General features: G+C 41.8%; 1 protein-coding gene across 1 annotated transcript in view; it reads right to left on the reverse strand.

The window, feature by feature from the left end:
- The window catches only part of AAGAB (alpha and gamma adaptin binding protein), a 54,837-nt gene that overhangs the window by 15,784 nt on the left and 20,395 nt on the right, over nt 1-18,658 (reverse strand). The window contains exons 4-5 of the mRNA XM_049613804.1: nt 18,108-18,197; nt 15,126-15,209 (exon numbers count right to left, since the gene is read on the reverse strand). Coding sequence (XP_049469761.1) covers nt 15,126-15,209; nt 18,108-18,197 — 174 coding nt within the window. The remainder of the gene's footprint in view (nt 1-15,125; nt 15,210-18,107; nt 18,198-18,658) is intronic.

Here is an 18,658-nt window from a genome sequence, read left to right on the forward strand (position 1 = left end):
TACATTAATAAATGATTATTTCTTTTTATTTAAACAAAAATTTTTTTAATATTTATTTTTGACAGAGAGAGAGCGAGCAGGGGAGGGGCAGAGAGAGAATGGAGACACGGAATCGAAGCAGGCTCCAGGCTCTGAGCTGTCAGCACAGAGCCAGATGCGGGGCTCAAACTCATGAACCGCGAGATCATAACCTGAGCCGAAGTCGGATGCTCAACCAACTGAGCCACCCAGGTGCCCCTAATTCTTCCCATTTATAAATGGGAACACAGAAAACTATCAAATGAAAGAATTGCTGTTTCCACTATTAAAATTCCGCTTAATCCTTACCCACCTGCATCACTAGAAACTAGATTACACTGAAGACAGTGGAATCTGGGCATTTCCTCTGAGGAAGAGTTTAGAATATATCCTTCAGCTCACTGTTTCTCAACCATTTTCATCATGGCCCCTAAAGGAAAAACTGCTGTTTCCTTCTCTACTCATAACCAACACTTCTGACACCAGATGTGTGGGTTTTTCCACACCGTACGACTCTCCAATTCTCGTATAATGTCAATTGGATGTCCTACAATTGACGATTCTGATACTAACTGCCTACAGTTAGCCCAGACCCCCCAGGCTAAGGGCGCAATCCCACAAGGCTGCCCTCGTTTCCCCGCCAACTTCAGACACCAAATACAAGTCTCAGTGGTCACCTGAACTTCCAACTGGCTATAAATTGAGAGCTCCCACGACCCCTCCCTTGGTTCCATACTCTGCTAGGATGGCTCACAGAACTCAAGTCAGTTAACTTACTAAACTTACCAATTTAAAATGAAAGAATGTAACTCGGGAACAGCCAAACGGAAGAGACGCACAGGGCAACGTATCAGAGTGTGCTACCTTCCCAGCGCCTCAGTGTGTTCACCAACCTGGAAGGTTGCTTAGGGTTTCTAGGGAGGGTCCCTTACACAGGCACGATTGACTAAATCTTGGACCCTCGGTGCCTAACTCAACCATCAGCCCTAACTCAACCAGTCAGGGGGTGGGGCTGAAGGTTGCAACCCTCTACTCACGTGGCTGGTTCCCCTGACAACCAGCCCCCCACGTTTAGGGGCTTTCCAAAGTTAACATAACTCAGGTGTGGTTGAAAAGGGGCTTGTTAGTGAATAATAAAAGATGCTCCCTTCACCTTTATAGATCTGGAGCTGTTTCACGATCGGGACACAAACCAATTACTAATTTATAATATTACCTTAGAAGCTCTGTGCCAGGTACCAGGGTTAAATACAACTCCACTCGGTCTTTTTAGACTTTTATTCCTAATCATGCATGATACACCCTCCCCACGGAAATATTATCACAAACGTACTGTATGTATGTTTACATAGTATATGCATATCTGTGCTTCATATATAAAATGAATAATTTTTTTTACCCCCCCCCAGAATCAATTTTCACCCCTTTGGGGGCGATGATGCCCCATTAAGAATGTTTATGAAACGAGACACTGGTAGCACCAAAAATATAAAACCAGGTTATTATAAGTTAACCCAAAAGTTATGTCTTATGTTAGAAGATTTTTAAATCTCTTTCTAGACTAATAATATGCCTACAACTTTAGTACTACAATTTTACCTGTTTGCTTTTACAATATGAAATTAAGTGACAAAAACACTTTAACTGAGGACCTGTGTACATAAGAGTTTTACCTCAAACTGAAGAGAATAATTCCTTGTGACTCTAAATGATTTAAAATAAACTATCTTATGCTCACAAGTAATGTATAAGTATTTATTACATTAACTATCTAGAGCTTTATCTGTACTTAGGATTAAGTGTAGAACAAGAGAATAGACCCACCATTTCAGACAGCCTTTTAAAAAGGATTTATTTTAAATCCAACAAGAGAATATCACGATTGCAAATATCTATGCACCCAACACTGGAGCATCTAAATACATAAGGCGAATATCAGCAGACATAAAGGGAGAAACTGACAATAATATAATAATAATGGGGGACTTCGGCACCCCGGTTACATCCAGGCAGGAAATCAATAATGAAACGGTGTCTTTGAATGGCACGTTAGACCAAATGGACTTAACAGCTATATAGAGAACACTCCATCCAAAAATGACAGAATACACATTCTTTTCAAGTACACATGGAACATCCTCTAGGATACATCATATGTTAGGTCACAAAACAAGTCTCAATAAACTTAAGATTGAAATCATATGATGTATATTTTCTGAGCACAACAATATGAAACTAGAAATCAATTACAAGAAAAAAAAAACTGGGAAAAAAACACAAACATGTGGCGGATAAAAAAAAAAAAAAAAAAAAAAAATGCTACTAAACAGCCAAAGGGTCAGGGAAGAAATCAAAGAGGAAATTAAAAAGTACCTGGAGACAAATGAAAATGAAAACATCATGGCCCAAAATCTTTGAGATACAGCCAAAGCATCCCTCTAAACAAAATTTCCCTTAGAGAAATTTACAGCAATACAGGAAACAAAGAAAAATCTCAAACAATTCAACCTTACACCTAAAGGAACTAGGGAAAAAAAAGAACAAACCAAGCCCAAAATTAGGAGAAGGAAGAAAATAATAAAGATCAATGCAGAAACAAATGAATTACCAGACCATAAAAACAATAGGAAAAAAGAATCCATGAAACTGAGAGCTGGTTCTTTGAAAAGATAAAAAATATTGATAAGTCAGACTTACCAAGAAAAAAAGAGAGAAGACCTATGTAAAATAAATAAATAAAAATAAATCAGAAATGAAAGGGGAAATAATAACACCACAGAAATACAAATGATTATTAAGACTCTACAAAAAATTATATGCTGACAAATTAGACAACCTAGAAAAAATGGATAAATTCCTAGAATCATACAATCCTCCAAAACTTAATCAGAAATAGAAAATTTGAACAAACCAATTACTGGTAATGAAATTGAATCAGTAATCAAAAAAACTCCCAACAAACAAAAGTTTACGACCAGATGGATTAACAGGTGAATTCTACCAAACATTTAAAGAAGAGTTAATACCTATTTTCCTCAAACTATTCCAAAAAACAGAAGGGGAAGGAAAGCTTCCAAATGCATTCCACGAGGCTAGCATTACCCTGATACCAAAACCAGACAAAGACACTACAAAACAAGAAAACTACAGGCCACTATCCCTGACGAACATATATGCAAAAAATCCTCAACAAAATATTAGCAAACTGAATTCAATAATACATTAAAAGAATCATTTATCACGATCAAGTGAGATTTATCCCAGGGATACAAGGATAGTTCAATATTTGCAAATCAATGTGATTGATATATACCACGTTAACAAAATGAAAAATAAAAATCGTGTGATCTCAATATACGCAGAAAAAGCACGTGACAAAATTCAACAACAATTCATGATAAAAAACCTCAACAAAGCGGATTTAGAGGCTACATACCTTGACATAATAAAGGCTGTGTGTGAAAAACCCACAGCTAACATCACACTCAGTGGTGAAAAATAGAGCTTTTCCTCTAAGATCAGGAAAAAGACAAGGATGTCCAAATACACCACTTTTATTCGACACAGTACTAGAAGTCCTAACCACAGCAAACAGACAAAAGAAGAAATAAAGGGCATCCAATCGGCAAGAAAGAGGTTAAACCATCATTATTTGAGGATGATATGATGCTATACATCATATAAAATAGGGATAAAAATCCCTAAAGACTCCACCAAAGAACTATCAGAAATAACAGATGAATCCAGTAAAGTTGCAGGATACAAAATTAATACACGGAAGTTGGTTGCATGACTAGACACTAATAATAAAGTAGCAGAAACAGAAATTAAGAAAACAATTCTATTTACAATTGCACCAAAAATATCAAATACTTAGGAATAAACTTAACCAAGGAAGTGAGAGGCTTGTACTCTGAAAACTGTAAAACACTGATCAAAGAAATTGACGACAACACAAAGAAATGGAAAGCTACTCCACGCCCATGGATTGGAAGAGTTAGTATTGTTAAAATGTCCACACAAGCCAAAACAACCTACAGATTCAATGTAATCCCTATCAAACTACCATCAACACTTTTCCCAGAACTAAAACCAAATTAATCCTAAAATTTTTATGGAACCACAAAAGATCCCAAACAGCCAAAGCAATCTTGAGAAAGAACAAAGCTGTAGGTATCACGATCCCAGATTTCAAGATACACTACAAAGCTGCAGCAATCCCAACAATATGGTACTGGCACAAAAATAGACACATAGATCAACAGAACAGAGAGCCCAGAAATAAATCCAGGCCAATTAATCTGCAACAAAGGAGGCAAGAATATACAATGGGGAACAGACAATCTCTTCAATAAATGGTGTTGAGAAAACTGGACAGCTACATAAAAAGGAATGAAACTGGACCATTTTTTTTCAACCATACACAAAAATAAACTCAAAATGGATTAATGATCTACACCTGAGACCTGAAACCATAAGACTCCTAGAAGAAAACATAGGCAGTTATCTCTTTGACATTAGCCTTTTTCTAGATAGGTCTCCTCAGGCAAGGGAAACAAAAACAAAAATAAACTATTGGGACTACACCAAGATAAAAAGCTTTGGCACAGTGAAGGAAACGAACAAAAAACCAAAATGGCAATCTACCAACTGGCAAACGATACTTGCAAATGATGTATCTGGTAAGGACTTAATATCCAAAATATATAAAAAATGTATACAACTCAACACCAAAAAAACAAATAATCGGGTTAAAAATGGACACACATTTTTCTAAGCCAACAGACACGTGAAAAGATGCTCAGTATCACTGTGAACCACCAGAGAAATGCAAATCAAAACCACAATGAGATATCACCTTACACCTGTCAGAACAGCTAGAATCAAAAAGATAAGAAACAGCAAGTATTGGCGAGGAAGTGGAGAAAAGGGAACCCTTGCGCACAGCTGGTGGGAGTGTAAATTGGTATAGTCAGGTGGAAAACAGTAGCAGGTTCCTCGAAAAATTAAAAATAGAAAAAACGTATGATCCAGTAATTCCGTTACTGGGTGTTTACCCAAAGAAAACAGAAGCACGCATTCAAAAAGGTACACGCACCCCTGTGCGTCCTGCAGTATTTACAGCAGCCGAGATATGGAAGTAACCCATGTGTCCACGGACAGATGAATGAATAAAGATGTGACATATGTACACAATGGAATATTTCTCGGCCATAAAAAAGAATGAAATCTTGCCATTTGTGACAACACGAATGAAGCTAGAGGGTATTACGCTAAGTGAAATGAGTCAGGAGGAGAGACACGTATCGTATGATTTCACTTAGATGCGAAATCTGAAAAACAAAACAAACGAGAAGCAGAAATAGACTCCTAAGTACAGAGAACAAACTGATGGTCGTGAGGGTGTGGAGGATGGGCAAAATGGGCGAAAAGTAGTAGGCGGGACAGGTTTCCAGTTCTGGAATGAATAATCATGGGGATATTAGGCACAGCATATAGAGAATACAGTCAGTGATCCTGAAATGGCGTTGCCAGGTGACACGTGGTAGCTCCTCTGTGGCGAGCAGGGCATAAAGTACAGACTCATTGAATCACCATGTTGTACACCTAAAACTAGTAACACTGTATGCCAGCTGTACTTCAATTACACAATATACAAAATAAAACTCTAAAATTAAAAGGTTTTACTTTTATTTACTTTTTAAATAAGTAATGTTTGTTTACTTTTGAGAGAGACAGAGACCGAGTGTGAGCAGGGGAGGGGCAGAGAGAGACAGAGACACAGAATCCGAAGCAGGCTCCAGGCTCTACGCTGTCAGCCCAGAGCCGGATGTGGGGCTCGACCTCAGGAACAGCAAGATCATGACCTGAGCTGAAGCTGGACGCTTAACCCACTGAGCCACCCAGGCGCCTCTAAAAGGATTTATTTTAAGCGCAATAAGCAAAAACGTCCAAATCTCAGCTACGATCACTACTTCCAGTCTGTCTCGTTAAACTCTCACTCATGCCAGAATACCTAGGCTGAGGGAATGAACTCATCTGGCTCTGCCAGTAATATCCCAGGCAGCCTGGGTAAATTATTTAACCGCTCTGCGTTCATTTCTCTAACCGGCCAATAACGTAAGCCAACATGCTGTAATGGAAAAACAAACAACAATCCTGGTCGGAAACCTGCCATCTGGTCTTACCTTAGCTACTGAGTCACTCTGTGAGAATGGGTAAGTCACCTCCCCTCCCTGATGCCTCACTCACCCGCCCCACCCCCCATCTGTAAAAGGAAGACGCACGCACGGAAAGTCTCCGTTTTACAGGCCTTCACCTGGCCAATCCACACACACTCTCGTAACAAAGAAGACAATGCCCTTTACTAAATGCTACAAAATTCAAGAACATGAGTCAACCCACCCAGTACAAGACTTGATAGAAAAAATACTGCATCAAAAATGCTGGGAAGAAAAGCGTGATTGCTCTCCAAGATAACAGTCTTAAAATTTCAGGTAAGGTACTTTTCTCCACTTGAATTAGGAACAACTATCATTCATGAGAATTCATTGCAGCCCCTTTTGGAACCATATCTATTTTCTGCTTGGATCATCTCTTAGTGTAATGTGCTCCATAAACTACCTCCTGCTATGTTCAATAATGCTTTCATTTTATTTGTAATTGGTAAACCATTTTAAGCTTTAGGAAATGTCCCTAAGTTATAGTAGTCTGGGATTTGGGAAATCAAGTCCGTATCTACCCTATATATACTACAGATTCCAATTAAATCCCTTCTCAGCTTTGGTTTTTCCAAACTTACTACTTGAGACAATCTCCATTCTTCCCCTCCCCTTGATTACTTCAGTAGCCCTGAGCTACATTTTTTCCAGTGCCGTTGGACCATTCTTCACCTCCTAGAAAGACTAGGAAGAAGAGTGATCAAAATGAAAGCCAGTAACAGGGAGAAGCAGAGACAATACATCATTCAGAGAGAACATTTTCACCACTCCATGACAAAGTAAAGCAAATGTCCTTTCCCCAAACTACCAGCGTAAAAAAATATTCTATCTGCTAAGTAATAACACAGTTCTTTGATTTCTCTATGAAATTAATTGCTTCTAGAACTATTTCACAAAGTACTGAAGGACCTGTTATTTGAAGCACTCAGCCAAAAAGGACGGATGGTCATCTGGCCATAGAAGCCATTCCTGTACTGGATAGAAGAGACTAGCTCAAAAGTTCCTAACAGCTTCGGAGAGGGCATGTGTGCATGAGCAGGGGAGGGGCAGAGAGAGGGGGGAACAGAGGATGCAAAGTGGGCCCTGTGCTGTAAGCACATAGTGGGGCTTGAACTCACGAACCGTGAGATCATGACCTGAGCCAAAGGCAGACGCTTAACTGACTGAGCCACTCAGGTGCCCCTCCTAACCGTTTTCTAATCCAATGTAGCTGAGAGACTCATCATCCTATTAACCAACTGGTAATGCTGGCTTGCTAGTTAAAGTAATTGTTACTGGGAACCGGGCAAGGATCTCCAGACGGCGTGTGTAGCATGCGATATGCACTCCTATAACTCCAGTGGGTCTCAGTGGAGAATCAGTGGATTAAATTACTCCTAAAATCTCCCCCAAATATAAAAGCCTAATGATATTTCCACAAAGACAATCTTTATTTGAAGGCAAGTGTCTAAGGACTTCACTACCATCATCCAACAGCTCCCCCCCCCACCATTCTCCCCTCATTTCTTCACAATTTTAATTGGTGGCCCAATGTCATTGTCTCCAATACTACTGCCTGAATTCCTAGCAAGTTCAGTAGACATACAGTAGATCCTTCCAACAATCTCTGTCCTTTACCGATGCTGTCCTCTATCCAACTTCAGCCATGTGCTCCCAGTCATGCCTAAGACCTTATCACTACCAATAGCAACAACCCCCCCATAATTTCAATTTCATGCCTCCCACTCTCTGACCACCACCCACCTTTCCACCCACTCCGTCCCAACAGGGCTTCAATCCCACTATTTCTCAACTCCACTGGCACCTCCAAACTATCACCTTTTCACTGACCCTATCCCCACCAATTCCTTCTCCCTTTCTTTTAAATTCCGCAACCATCATAGTTACTCTCTTATATACACTAATTCCTTCCATCTCTCTTGTGGTGATACCCTTGCTTGGTAAAAGCACAACTGATTACTCTGTTCATGCATCCATATAGCTTAAGGTAGCTGGGGAACACACACACACACACACACGTTGCCTGACTTCACTTTAAATTTATCATACCACATTTCTAGTGAGCCTCTTCATGCCGGCTGGCAATCTTACTTTATTTACATCACTAGGTTCACATTCTCTCTTTTCTAGAGGACTTCGTATTTCCTTCTCCCTCCTCAAACCCTAATGCTACCTCCTTCTGGCCTCTCAGCTGAGAACCTGCCTTGCTACTTCACTGAGAGAATTGAAGCAATCAGAAGAAACTTCCACAGATTTCCACACCATATCTCCCCACCCAGCAATATATTCCCTTCCTGCCTCTTTCCACAGATCCATTCTCCTCCTCCTGTCCAAAGCCGATCCCTCAGCTTATCCGCTGGAGCTGGCCCCTCACCTACTCTAGGACATCACTCCAACAACCTTCCTTTCTCCCTCCTACATCATCAGTTTTCCATTCTTTACTGGCTCTTTCCCTTCACCCCAGGAACATGCTGCTCTTGCTCTGATCTTAAAAACATAATAAAACCTGGGACGCCTGGGTGGCTCAGTCGGTTAAGCGTCCGATTTCCGCTCGGGTCATGATCACAGAGTCGTGAGCTCCAGCCTCCCATCGGGCTCTGGGCTGACAGCTCAGAGCCTGGATGGAGCCTGCTTCAGATTCTGTGTCTCCCTCACTCTCTGCCCTCTCCCCCCAATAGTGCTCTCTCTCAAAAATAAACATTAAAAAATTATTTTAAAAAATTAAAAAAAATAATAATAAAACTCAGCCACACTCTTCTCAGTAGCTCCCACCTATTTCTTTGCTCCTTTTCTCTGCAAAATTTTCAAGAGAGGTTTATAGTCACTGTCTCCAATTTCTCTCCTTCCAATATCTCTTACACCTACTTTCCCAAAACTATTCTATTCAAGGTCACTAGTGGTCCCCATATTGCTAAATCCAGAGGTCGATACTCAGTTCTCACCTGACCTGACCTGTGAGCAGCATTTGGCACAGCTGACCGTTCCCTCCACCTGAAGCGCACTCCACTTTTGCTTCTAGGACTCTACTCTCTTGATTTTCCTACCTCATAGGTCATTCTTTCTCAGTCTCCTTTGCTGGTTCCTTCTCTTCTCCTGATCTTGGAATGTCCCTGGGCTAAGTCCTTGGTCCACTTTATTTACGTTTACTCCCTTGGTGAGCTCTTCCAGGCCATGCATCTGCCTCTCTTCTGAAACTCCACACATCCATCCAACTGGCTACTTGACATCTCCACTGGGAAGTCTAGTAGCCGTGTCAGAGTTAACATGTCCAAAGCTGAATTACTCATATGTCACCCTGGCCCTCACAGTCGGCCCCATCTGTAGTTTCCTCATTGTAGTTGACGGCAATCTATCCTTCAAATTGCTCGGGCCCAGATCCTGCAGTCCTTGGCTGCTCTCTTTCTCTCATATCGCACCTCAAACCATCAGGAAATCAGGCTAGCTCTACCTGAAGATACATCCAGAATTTGACCTGTTCTTACATCTTCCATTGCTACAGCTCTGATCCCGGCCACCACCGTCTCTTACCTGCAGGACTGCAATGGCCCCCTAAGAGACCTTATTGCTTCCTCCTCACCTCCATCACCTTTTCTCCGCACAGCAGCTACCGTGGTCCTTTTAGACCTAAAGCTGGATCACGTCACCCTTCTACTCAATGACCTGCAGCAGCTCCCAGCTGACTTTGAGTAGGTGTGAAAGTTTCACTGATGGCCTACAAGGCCTCGAATAACCTGATCCTCCGCCCCCTCTGACCTTCTCCCCTCAGCCACTGTGTGTTCCTTGATATTCTTCAAACACATCAGGCGTGCTTTCACCAGAGGGCCTCTTGCTGTACCTACTCCCTATGCCTGCTACGTTCTGCTCCCAGATAGCCACCTGGTGCAGCATCTCATCTCCTTCCTCAAATCTCAAGCGCTCAAGGAGACCAACCCTGACCACCCAATTTAATACTGCAGTCTATCTGGCAACCTCAATCCCCAGCCCTGCTTCGTTATTTTTTCCATATGGCGTATCACCTCCTTAACCTGCCGTGCAATTTACTAATCGTGTTGTCTGTTGGCTACTGCCCCCCACCTGAATGAAAACTCCACAAGGACACAAATTTGTGTTTTGTTCACTGATGTATTCCAAGCGCACGAAACAATAAGTGGCACACGAGACACACACAATAAATACCTAAAAAAAAAAAAATTTTTTTTAGGCATTTATTCATTTTTAAGAGACAGAGTGTGAGCAGGGGAAGGGCAGAGAGACAGAGAGAGGGAGACACAGAATCGGAAGCAGGCTCCAGGCTCTGAGCTGTCAGCACAGGGCCTGATGGCGGGGCTCAAACCCACAGACCGCGAGATCATGACCCGAGCTGAAGCCGGACACTTAACTGACTGAGCCACCCAGGTGCACCAATAAATATTTTTTTTAATGCATGAATGAACTTGAAATTGGATTTAAATTATGGACCAGAGAGAGATTTGAGGTTGACAGAAGAAAAACTCAAATGGTTCAGGTACACCTTGGATCTCACTTACGCTCCTAGACGATTGGCTACTTACAAAGGCTATCCTTTCTTTCGGATCTCAAGGAGGCTTATGCAATACGAACACTGGTGACTTTGTCCTAACACTAGCCCCTCCTAGAAACAGGTACCAAGGAAGTATGGAAGGCAGTGCCCACTATTTTTGCCTTTGCCTCTAGGTGACTCTACGCTGGGCAAGCCTGTCTTTTCCCTCTGGCTTTGTATGTCAGAGGACTGACTTGCAAATACGCCACGATTTAGGAATGGGAGAAAGCAAGTCAGTCCGGGCTAATGCTGCTGTCAGAATGCCTAATTTACTCCTGTGGATGGAGCACACTAGAGGACTATCCTGAATGTCAGTGGTTGTCAGCCAGGGCCGCATATTTTAATTCCTGAGGCACTTAAAATATATACTGTAGCTGCCCCTCCCTTCTGAAATAAATGGTTTGCCTGAGCCACAGCTTGTAAAAGGGTCTCAGGTGATTCAAATGTGCAGCCAGAGCTGGGAGCCATGCATGGGGATCAACCTCATTTTCCAGATTAAAAATAAAGCCCAGGAAAAAAATGAGATCTAAGGTCACATAACTGAGTGGCAGTGTTAGGACTGGAAACTGCTACTTGATTCTTTAGAGAAACAGCAGTAAAGGAGAGATTTCATTACAATATAATAATGCATGAGGCTATGTATTAGTTAAGTGCTAATATTTTCGTTAAAATCATGGCATCTATGTTCACAAACGAGAAAGTTTCTTTACCGGCAACGATCTTTAGAGGTTTGGATCAGGGTGTGTTTAGCTAGCCTTGGAAGGAATTCGGCACACTACCTCTCTCACTATACTCTAAAATCTTGTGTAAACATTTCTTCCTTCATTAAAATAACTGAAGTCCCAGTAAAAAAAAAAAAAAAAAAAGAAGATGATGACGACCACGACAAAGACCTCTAACGTCTTTCTCTGTCAACCAACTTTGCAACTTAAAATTTTTTTGGTTTAAAAAACTTTGAGGAGTGCCTTGGTGGCTCAGTTAAGCATCCGACTTTGGCTCAGGTCATGATCTCGTGGTTCGGGAGTTCGAGCCCCCTTTGGGCGCTCTGCTGTCAGCACAGAGCCTGCTTCAGATCCTGTCTCCCTCTCTCTCTCTCTCTCTCTCTCTCTCTCTGCCCCTCCCCTGCTCTCTCTCTTTCTCAAAAACAAACAAACAAAAACTTTGAGTGGGAATGGCTGCATAACAACGAGAATATAAGTAATGCCTCTGAACCGTATACATAAAAACGGTTAACGTGGTAAATTTTATGCTTCGTTTATTAACCGTAATTTTTTTAAGAGAGAAACAGAAGAAGAAAAAGAGAAAGGAGGGGAGTGAAAGAAATCTAGAGGAGGAGGTCCCCAAAAGACAAATTAACCAGTCTGAGCACCTGCTAGCAGACATTCAAGAAAAGCCTGCTGGGAGGAAGGAGCAGCTCCCCGGGCAGGGAGACCGCCAGCAAAGCGAGGCTCTGCAAAGAGCACAGGAAGTAGGTCACTCTGGAAGAGTTAGAGGTCCCACCCCACAACCACACAGAGCTCAGTCTCTAATCTAAGATGTGGCGCTACGCAAAGGGTGACCTTCACGCTTCCTAAGACCTGGGTTGCGTCCAAATGTCACTGCATTTCCATATCTAGGGCTCCTCCTAGAGAGAAGACAGTTAAGTTTCCTTCATACCACATAGTTCAGGATCCTCTTAATCTTGGAATTAAGCTGATGGCAATAGTTTGGTTTTTTGTTAATGGCAAATCAGCGTACCAACACTGAGGAGAAAAGAAGAATGCAGACACACTCAGAGCAAAGAGCCATGAAATACCAGTGGCATGCCTCTTTGCTCTGCAGTTCTCCAAAGAATATCGTTTAGGGTCTAAAACAACCTGAGCCGAAGTTGGACGCTTAACCCTGAGCCACCCAGGCACCCCGGGCCTTATTTTGACTGCTACTGAAAAAGAATAAAATCTACGTTGCAATTCAATGCAAGAGACACTTTAGGATCCCCCCTAGGAAGAATAAAGTGAGGAAGAGGAAGGACAGAAGGGAAGAAAAGGGGAAGGAGTAGCTTACTATACCACAAGGAGTTTCGCTGATGATGACGTGGGTCAGGTCATATCTCAGGCAAGCTAAAGGGCCCCGATCTCACTTAACACTCAAGTGCTGGGGCGCCTAGGTGGCTCAGTCGGTTAAGCGGCCGACTTCGGCTCAGGTCATGATCTCGCAGTTTGTGTGTTCGAGCCCCGCGTCGGGCTCCGTGCTGACAGCTCGGAGCCTGGAGCCTGCTTCGGATTCTGTGTCTCCCTCTCTCTCTGCCCCTCCCATGTTCATGCTCTGTCTCTGTCTCTCAATAATAAATAAATGTTAAAAAAATTTTCTTTAAAAAACAAACACTCAAGTGTCAACCAAAACTTGAGATGAAATATTTTACTTCTATAAAACTGATCTTGGGGCACCTGTGTGGCTCAGTCAGTTGGGCGTCCGACTTTGGCTTGGGTCATGATCTCACAGCTCGTGAGTTTGAGCCCCGAGTCGGGTTCTGTGCTGTCAGCAAAGAGCCTGGAGCCTGCTTCCGATTCTGTCTCCCTCTCTCTCTGCCCCTCCCCCACTCATGCTCGCTCTCTCTCTCTCTCTCTCCTTCAAAAATAAATAAACATTAAAAAAAACTTTTTAAAACTGATCTTCCACTTGACTCTTGTATCTCAGGGTGGATGGGGTGAGCTCAGTGTAAATGGGGTTTTTCTCATCGCTTTCTGTAGTGTTTCACCTCCCACAGCATACTTGCTGAGACAGCCAGGTGCTACAAGACAGAAACACACAATCAGCAATTCCTAAAGGACTGAGTTATGGGTTGAACTGTATTCCTCACCAAATTCACATGCTGAAGTTCTAACTCCTAACACCTCCGCATGTGACCCTATTTGCAGTATTAATTAGTTAAGATGACGTCACACTGAAGTAGGGTGTGCCGTTAACACAATATGACTATCGTCCTTACACAAAAAAGAAATCTGCACACAGACAGGCACACAGGGAGACGGTCACAAGCCCAAAAACCGCGAGAAGGGAGAAGCGAAAAGATCCTTCCCTAGCATGGCCCCGCTGACTCCTTGGTTTCACACACCTGGCATCTAAAGCTGTGAGACCATAAACACCCGTCGTCCTAAGCTTCCCGCTTGCCGTACTTTGTTACCGCAGCCTGAGCAAACTAATACACACAATAAGAGGGTAACGCGCACCAAGCAGCCTACCCCCTTCACACTGCATTTCGGGTCCAGCTTCCCGCCCCACGGCCACTTGCGCCACATCGGTCCAGGCCCCACCTCCTCACTCTGGCTCTGCCTCCACCGGCTTCAACCGCCACACTCCCCTGCACACCGCCATCGCATTACCCTTTGAAAGATGCCAACTTCTCGGTGTCACTCTGGTTACAATACCTCTAGTGGCTCACCAATTCCTGTAGGAAAAAGTCCAGATTCTCCAGATTCTCCTGACTAGCAGTCAGGTGTCTCTCTCCCAAGCTAGCTCCAACTGCTAAGTGACCCTGGAACATACAACCATTACTCTTGATGCCATGCTTCCTCCCTTTTTGTCACTCTCCCCTTCAATAACCCAAATCTGGACCATCCCAAGAACACCACTGCCGAGACCTGCGTTCACCGTGAAGATCTATATACTCGTGCCCACCGCAAAGACCACATCTATGACCTCCGTGTGTTTACTGCTTGTATGAGTCGTTCTGCACTCATCAAAGACTGCCTCGCCTGATTACCCAGCATGTTAAAAGTGCACACTTTGATCCCACAGCCGGACTATGAGCTCCTTAGGGATAGGGTTCATGTTTTCTAATTTTGGGGGTATTTCTCAAAGCCAAAGACAATGCTAGGCATGTTTTAAGCAAGCTCTAGGTTCTTAAATCCTCACTGAATTAACTATTAAACATATATCATAAAAAAAAGGCGGGGCGCCTGGGTGCCTCAGTCGGCTGAGCGTCCGACTTCAGCTCAGGTCATGATCTCCCAGTTCGTGAGTTCGAGCCCCGCGTCAGGCTCTGTGCCGACAGCACAGAGCCTCGAGCCTGCTTCGGGTTCTGTGTCTCCCCTTCTCTCTGCCCCTCCCCTGCTCATGCTCTGTTTCTCAATAATAAACAAACGCTCAAAAAAAATTAAAAATAAACAAACATATATTATAAATTCTTAATGTTACTTCTGGCTCTTCCTTCAACTGGGGGCTTAAAATTGAACAAATCTACAAATTTCATGTAATCCTCATGGTCCCACATATATCCAAATAATTTAAAACCTACAAGGAACAAGAGGAAAAAAACTCCTTAGGACTTTTAGTACCAAGTTACTTACCATTCTTCATCACTACATTGGACCAGACGTTTGCATTCAAGGCTTGAATGATTCGCTTTACTCCTGTAGATTCTGGGAAGTCATCTAATCAGGAAGGGGAAATAGATACATTTATACAAACATTTATACACACATACATAAATACGTATGTATGTATGTATATATATATGTGTGTGTACGTATATGTGTGTGTGGGTGTGTGTGGGTGTATCCCCCAAGGAAGTGTAACTGTGGATTATCTTATTATCTTGCTTATTTAGTTGGTATTTCACACTGTAAGTTATGTAATAAAGAAAAAATAAATGCAGAGCTCAGAGCTCCTAATAGGAATATCCGTGAAACTAAATCAATGAAATAAATGCACAATATAAAAGGTTTATACGATAAAGTCATCTCTATCACCTCACAATGGAATCCACTCATATCCTCCTAAAAATGTTAGTTCCTGTTAATTACACAATCCTGGCATACCACTAGAAATACCAATTTTGGTTACTTATAGAGAATGAGTTTCCTGAAGGCAGGAAAGGTCCTCTTGGTAATGCCATAAAATCCTGTAAATGCCCTATCTTCTTCTGGGAACCACAGAATACAATCACTGTTTATAACAGGTTTTGGAGAACAATTTCCTTATCAGAGAGACACAGTTTAAGGGTGAGAAGTAAATTTACTGTAAGTGTAGGAGACAGGCAAGGGTCATTAAAAATAAAACCCAACAACTCAGTTTTGCCGGTTTAGTATTCGTACTATCTTGCTTCTGGAATTTAACTGATACTACTCAAAATAATAGGGCAATAATCCCGGTTAGCATACTAAGAAGATGACATTCTTGGCTTGCAGATTTGTGTACAATGGAAATTGAACATGAAAGACTGTATGGAAAATAATGGCAGAAAAAGTTTTCATGTGGTTGGAAGACAAAGTCTCCTAAGAGCTTACAGGGTACCATCCATGTAGAACCTGTGTCCAGTGGCCTGACCTGGCACAGAATTAGAAGTCAGACGATCTGAATTTGAACTCAGGCTCTGTAACTTGTTAGCTATTTGATCAAGGGCAAATCACATATGCCATTCTCAAAGAAAAGTGGGGCTGACACCACTCTGCATAGCCGCCCCCACCCCCACCCCGACAAAGGCTGGCGGGAACCACCAGCTAATGTGGTGCCTGAAGGACACCAGGCACTCAGTAACTACTGATGGATGGATGAATCATTTAAAAGATACCAACCTACAAACCCAACAAATACGGTGAGGCTTAAACTGAAAATACAAAGATGAATTTTATTGCCATCGTGTCTAAATGAGGAAATAAAAAGGCAGGTTTATCTTCACTATGAATAATTCTGTTCTTAAAAGAAGAATACCTCAGAGGACAGAACCAGAATCCATAAAAAGGGTCTGAAATAAAGAGCTAGAACCAGGAAGATGAAAGTTAATCCAAACAAGCATGAATTCTCATACCTGGGGTTAGAACACACGCATACAAAGCATACAGTTTGTTTTTAAAACTTCTAGGGAGGACTTCATCACTTCACCTAAAGATGATATGTTAAAAGTTTATTTTAATATTAAGCTAAATTAATGCAAGAGCATTGTTCAGACAAGGAGCAAGGAGATGTGTGGTGGTATAAGGGAGAAGAAATTACAAAATAAAAACAGATTTAAATAAATGACTCAAATGTTGACTCTCAGGGGCAACACTAAGATGAGAAAATTCTAGTGCCAGAAATAAGCAATTATGTACATGTTCATATACACAAAACAAGGCACAAGTTTTAGCGGACCTGGAAAGATGTGAGAAGAGAAACTGTACTTGTTCATTTTTAGTTATTATTAAAAACGTACAGGGAGAAAAATCAGCCTTTTTATTTCATTTTTGTCCTCTTCTTCTCTGGCACGGTTTTATTTCCAAAGGCAACATTTTGGAAAAATTCTAAATAAGCCAGAATATAAAAAGATATTTCTTAATTCCTTTCAAAAAAATTAGGTAGGTTTCATGTAATGATTACTTCTATCCTATCTATGTGCTTTAATCCATATTGGTTGTGCCTTAAAATATCTTTTGTAACAACTGGCATCTTCTCGATGCTACACCCCAAATGGTCCCCTAACTACAAGCCCGGCACCTTTTCCATTTCTTCCCCGTGGAACAAGTGAGAGGTCAGAGTTCATGATGCCAACACAGTCTTCACATTTCTAAACGGAAATGATCTCTCCCATCTCTGAAATACCACAGCACCAATATATATATTTTTAAATATTTATGATATTCCACTTGGTAATTCAATTGTTCATATACGTTTATCTCTTGTACTAGATTATGAGGTTTTGGTGGGCCAAAACCTGTCTTATCTTGGTAGGTCCCACAGCAGGGAGCACAAGTATATTTGGAAGCAGAGAAGGTAAGAAGAGGAATGAAGGGGGGGGAAGAGAGATGTGGGAAGAAACAAAAGGTCCAGAGTATAGTGGAAGGCAGTTAAGTGAAAAGCTGCCCCGGGGGGAAAGGAGTGGGGAGTCTGGGTCTATTTGTGGTTTCAAATGTCCAAAAGACATAAAAATAGGGCTGACATGCCCTTCCTAAGGTCCCTGGAAATTCAGCCTTAGGATATTAAGAATTCAAAATAAGGAACATTAACTATTTATGAATATAGGTCAAACCCTCTTTTTTTTTTGGGGGGGGGGGGCAGTGGAGAAAGTATAAGAGATTGGAGAAATGACTGAGATTTAAGGTAGAAATCCTCTGTCTTCACCCGTAAGAAAAACGCGAACAGTATTTCAAAAGTCCTAACATGCATGGTGAAGACAAATAAATGGATTATTTGATTACCAGTAAGACCACATCAATGGGTTTTGCACAAATCTTTTCAAACAGCTGAGGAAAAAATATTTTTTTAATTTCACTTCGATTCTTCTTCCCCAAATTAAAATGCTCCCTCATCTCCGAATCCAAACGCCATGTTTCTCCCGACCCATAAATACTTACCATCCTCCTCCGGCAGCTCTTCCGGACTAAGCTCTACCAATTCAAAGCCATGTCTGATACACCATTCTTGAGCTTTTTGTCGGTTTACGCCTAACATGCAAAAGAATCTTCATAAGTAAAAAAACTTTTCAAACAGAATATTGCTGCAATACTCTCCACAAATCTCAGTGCTGCCCTTAATGTCAAGGTTATTCTAAAGGCAGCCAAAATAAAGTAATGTAAAGAAGATGATTTCTCGGGGTGCCTGGGTAGCTTAGTCGGTTAAGTATCTGACTTCGGCTAAGGTCATGATCTCCCGGTTCGTGGGTTCAAAGCTTGACAGCTTGCAGCCTGGGGCCTGCTTCAGATTCTGTGTCTCCCTCTCTCTCTGCCCTTCCCCCACTCGCACTCTGTGTGTGTCTCTGTCTCTCTCTCTTTCAAAAATAAACATTTAAAACAAAAAAGATGGTATCTCAAACCCCAAGTGTCCGTTCATAAAAAATAAAATGTAAATATTACAAGATTCCAAAGAGAAATAGCTGAAAATAGTTCTATACAGTAATAAAATCACA

This window comes from Panthera uncia (genome assembly GCF_023721935.1).
Source record: "Panthera uncia isolate 11264 chromosome B3 unlocalized genomic scaffold, Puncia_PCG_1.0 HiC_scaffold_1, whole genome shotgun sequence".
NCBI classification, from domain to species: Eukaryota; Metazoa; Chordata; class Mammalia; order Carnivora; family Felidae; genus Panthera; species Panthera uncia.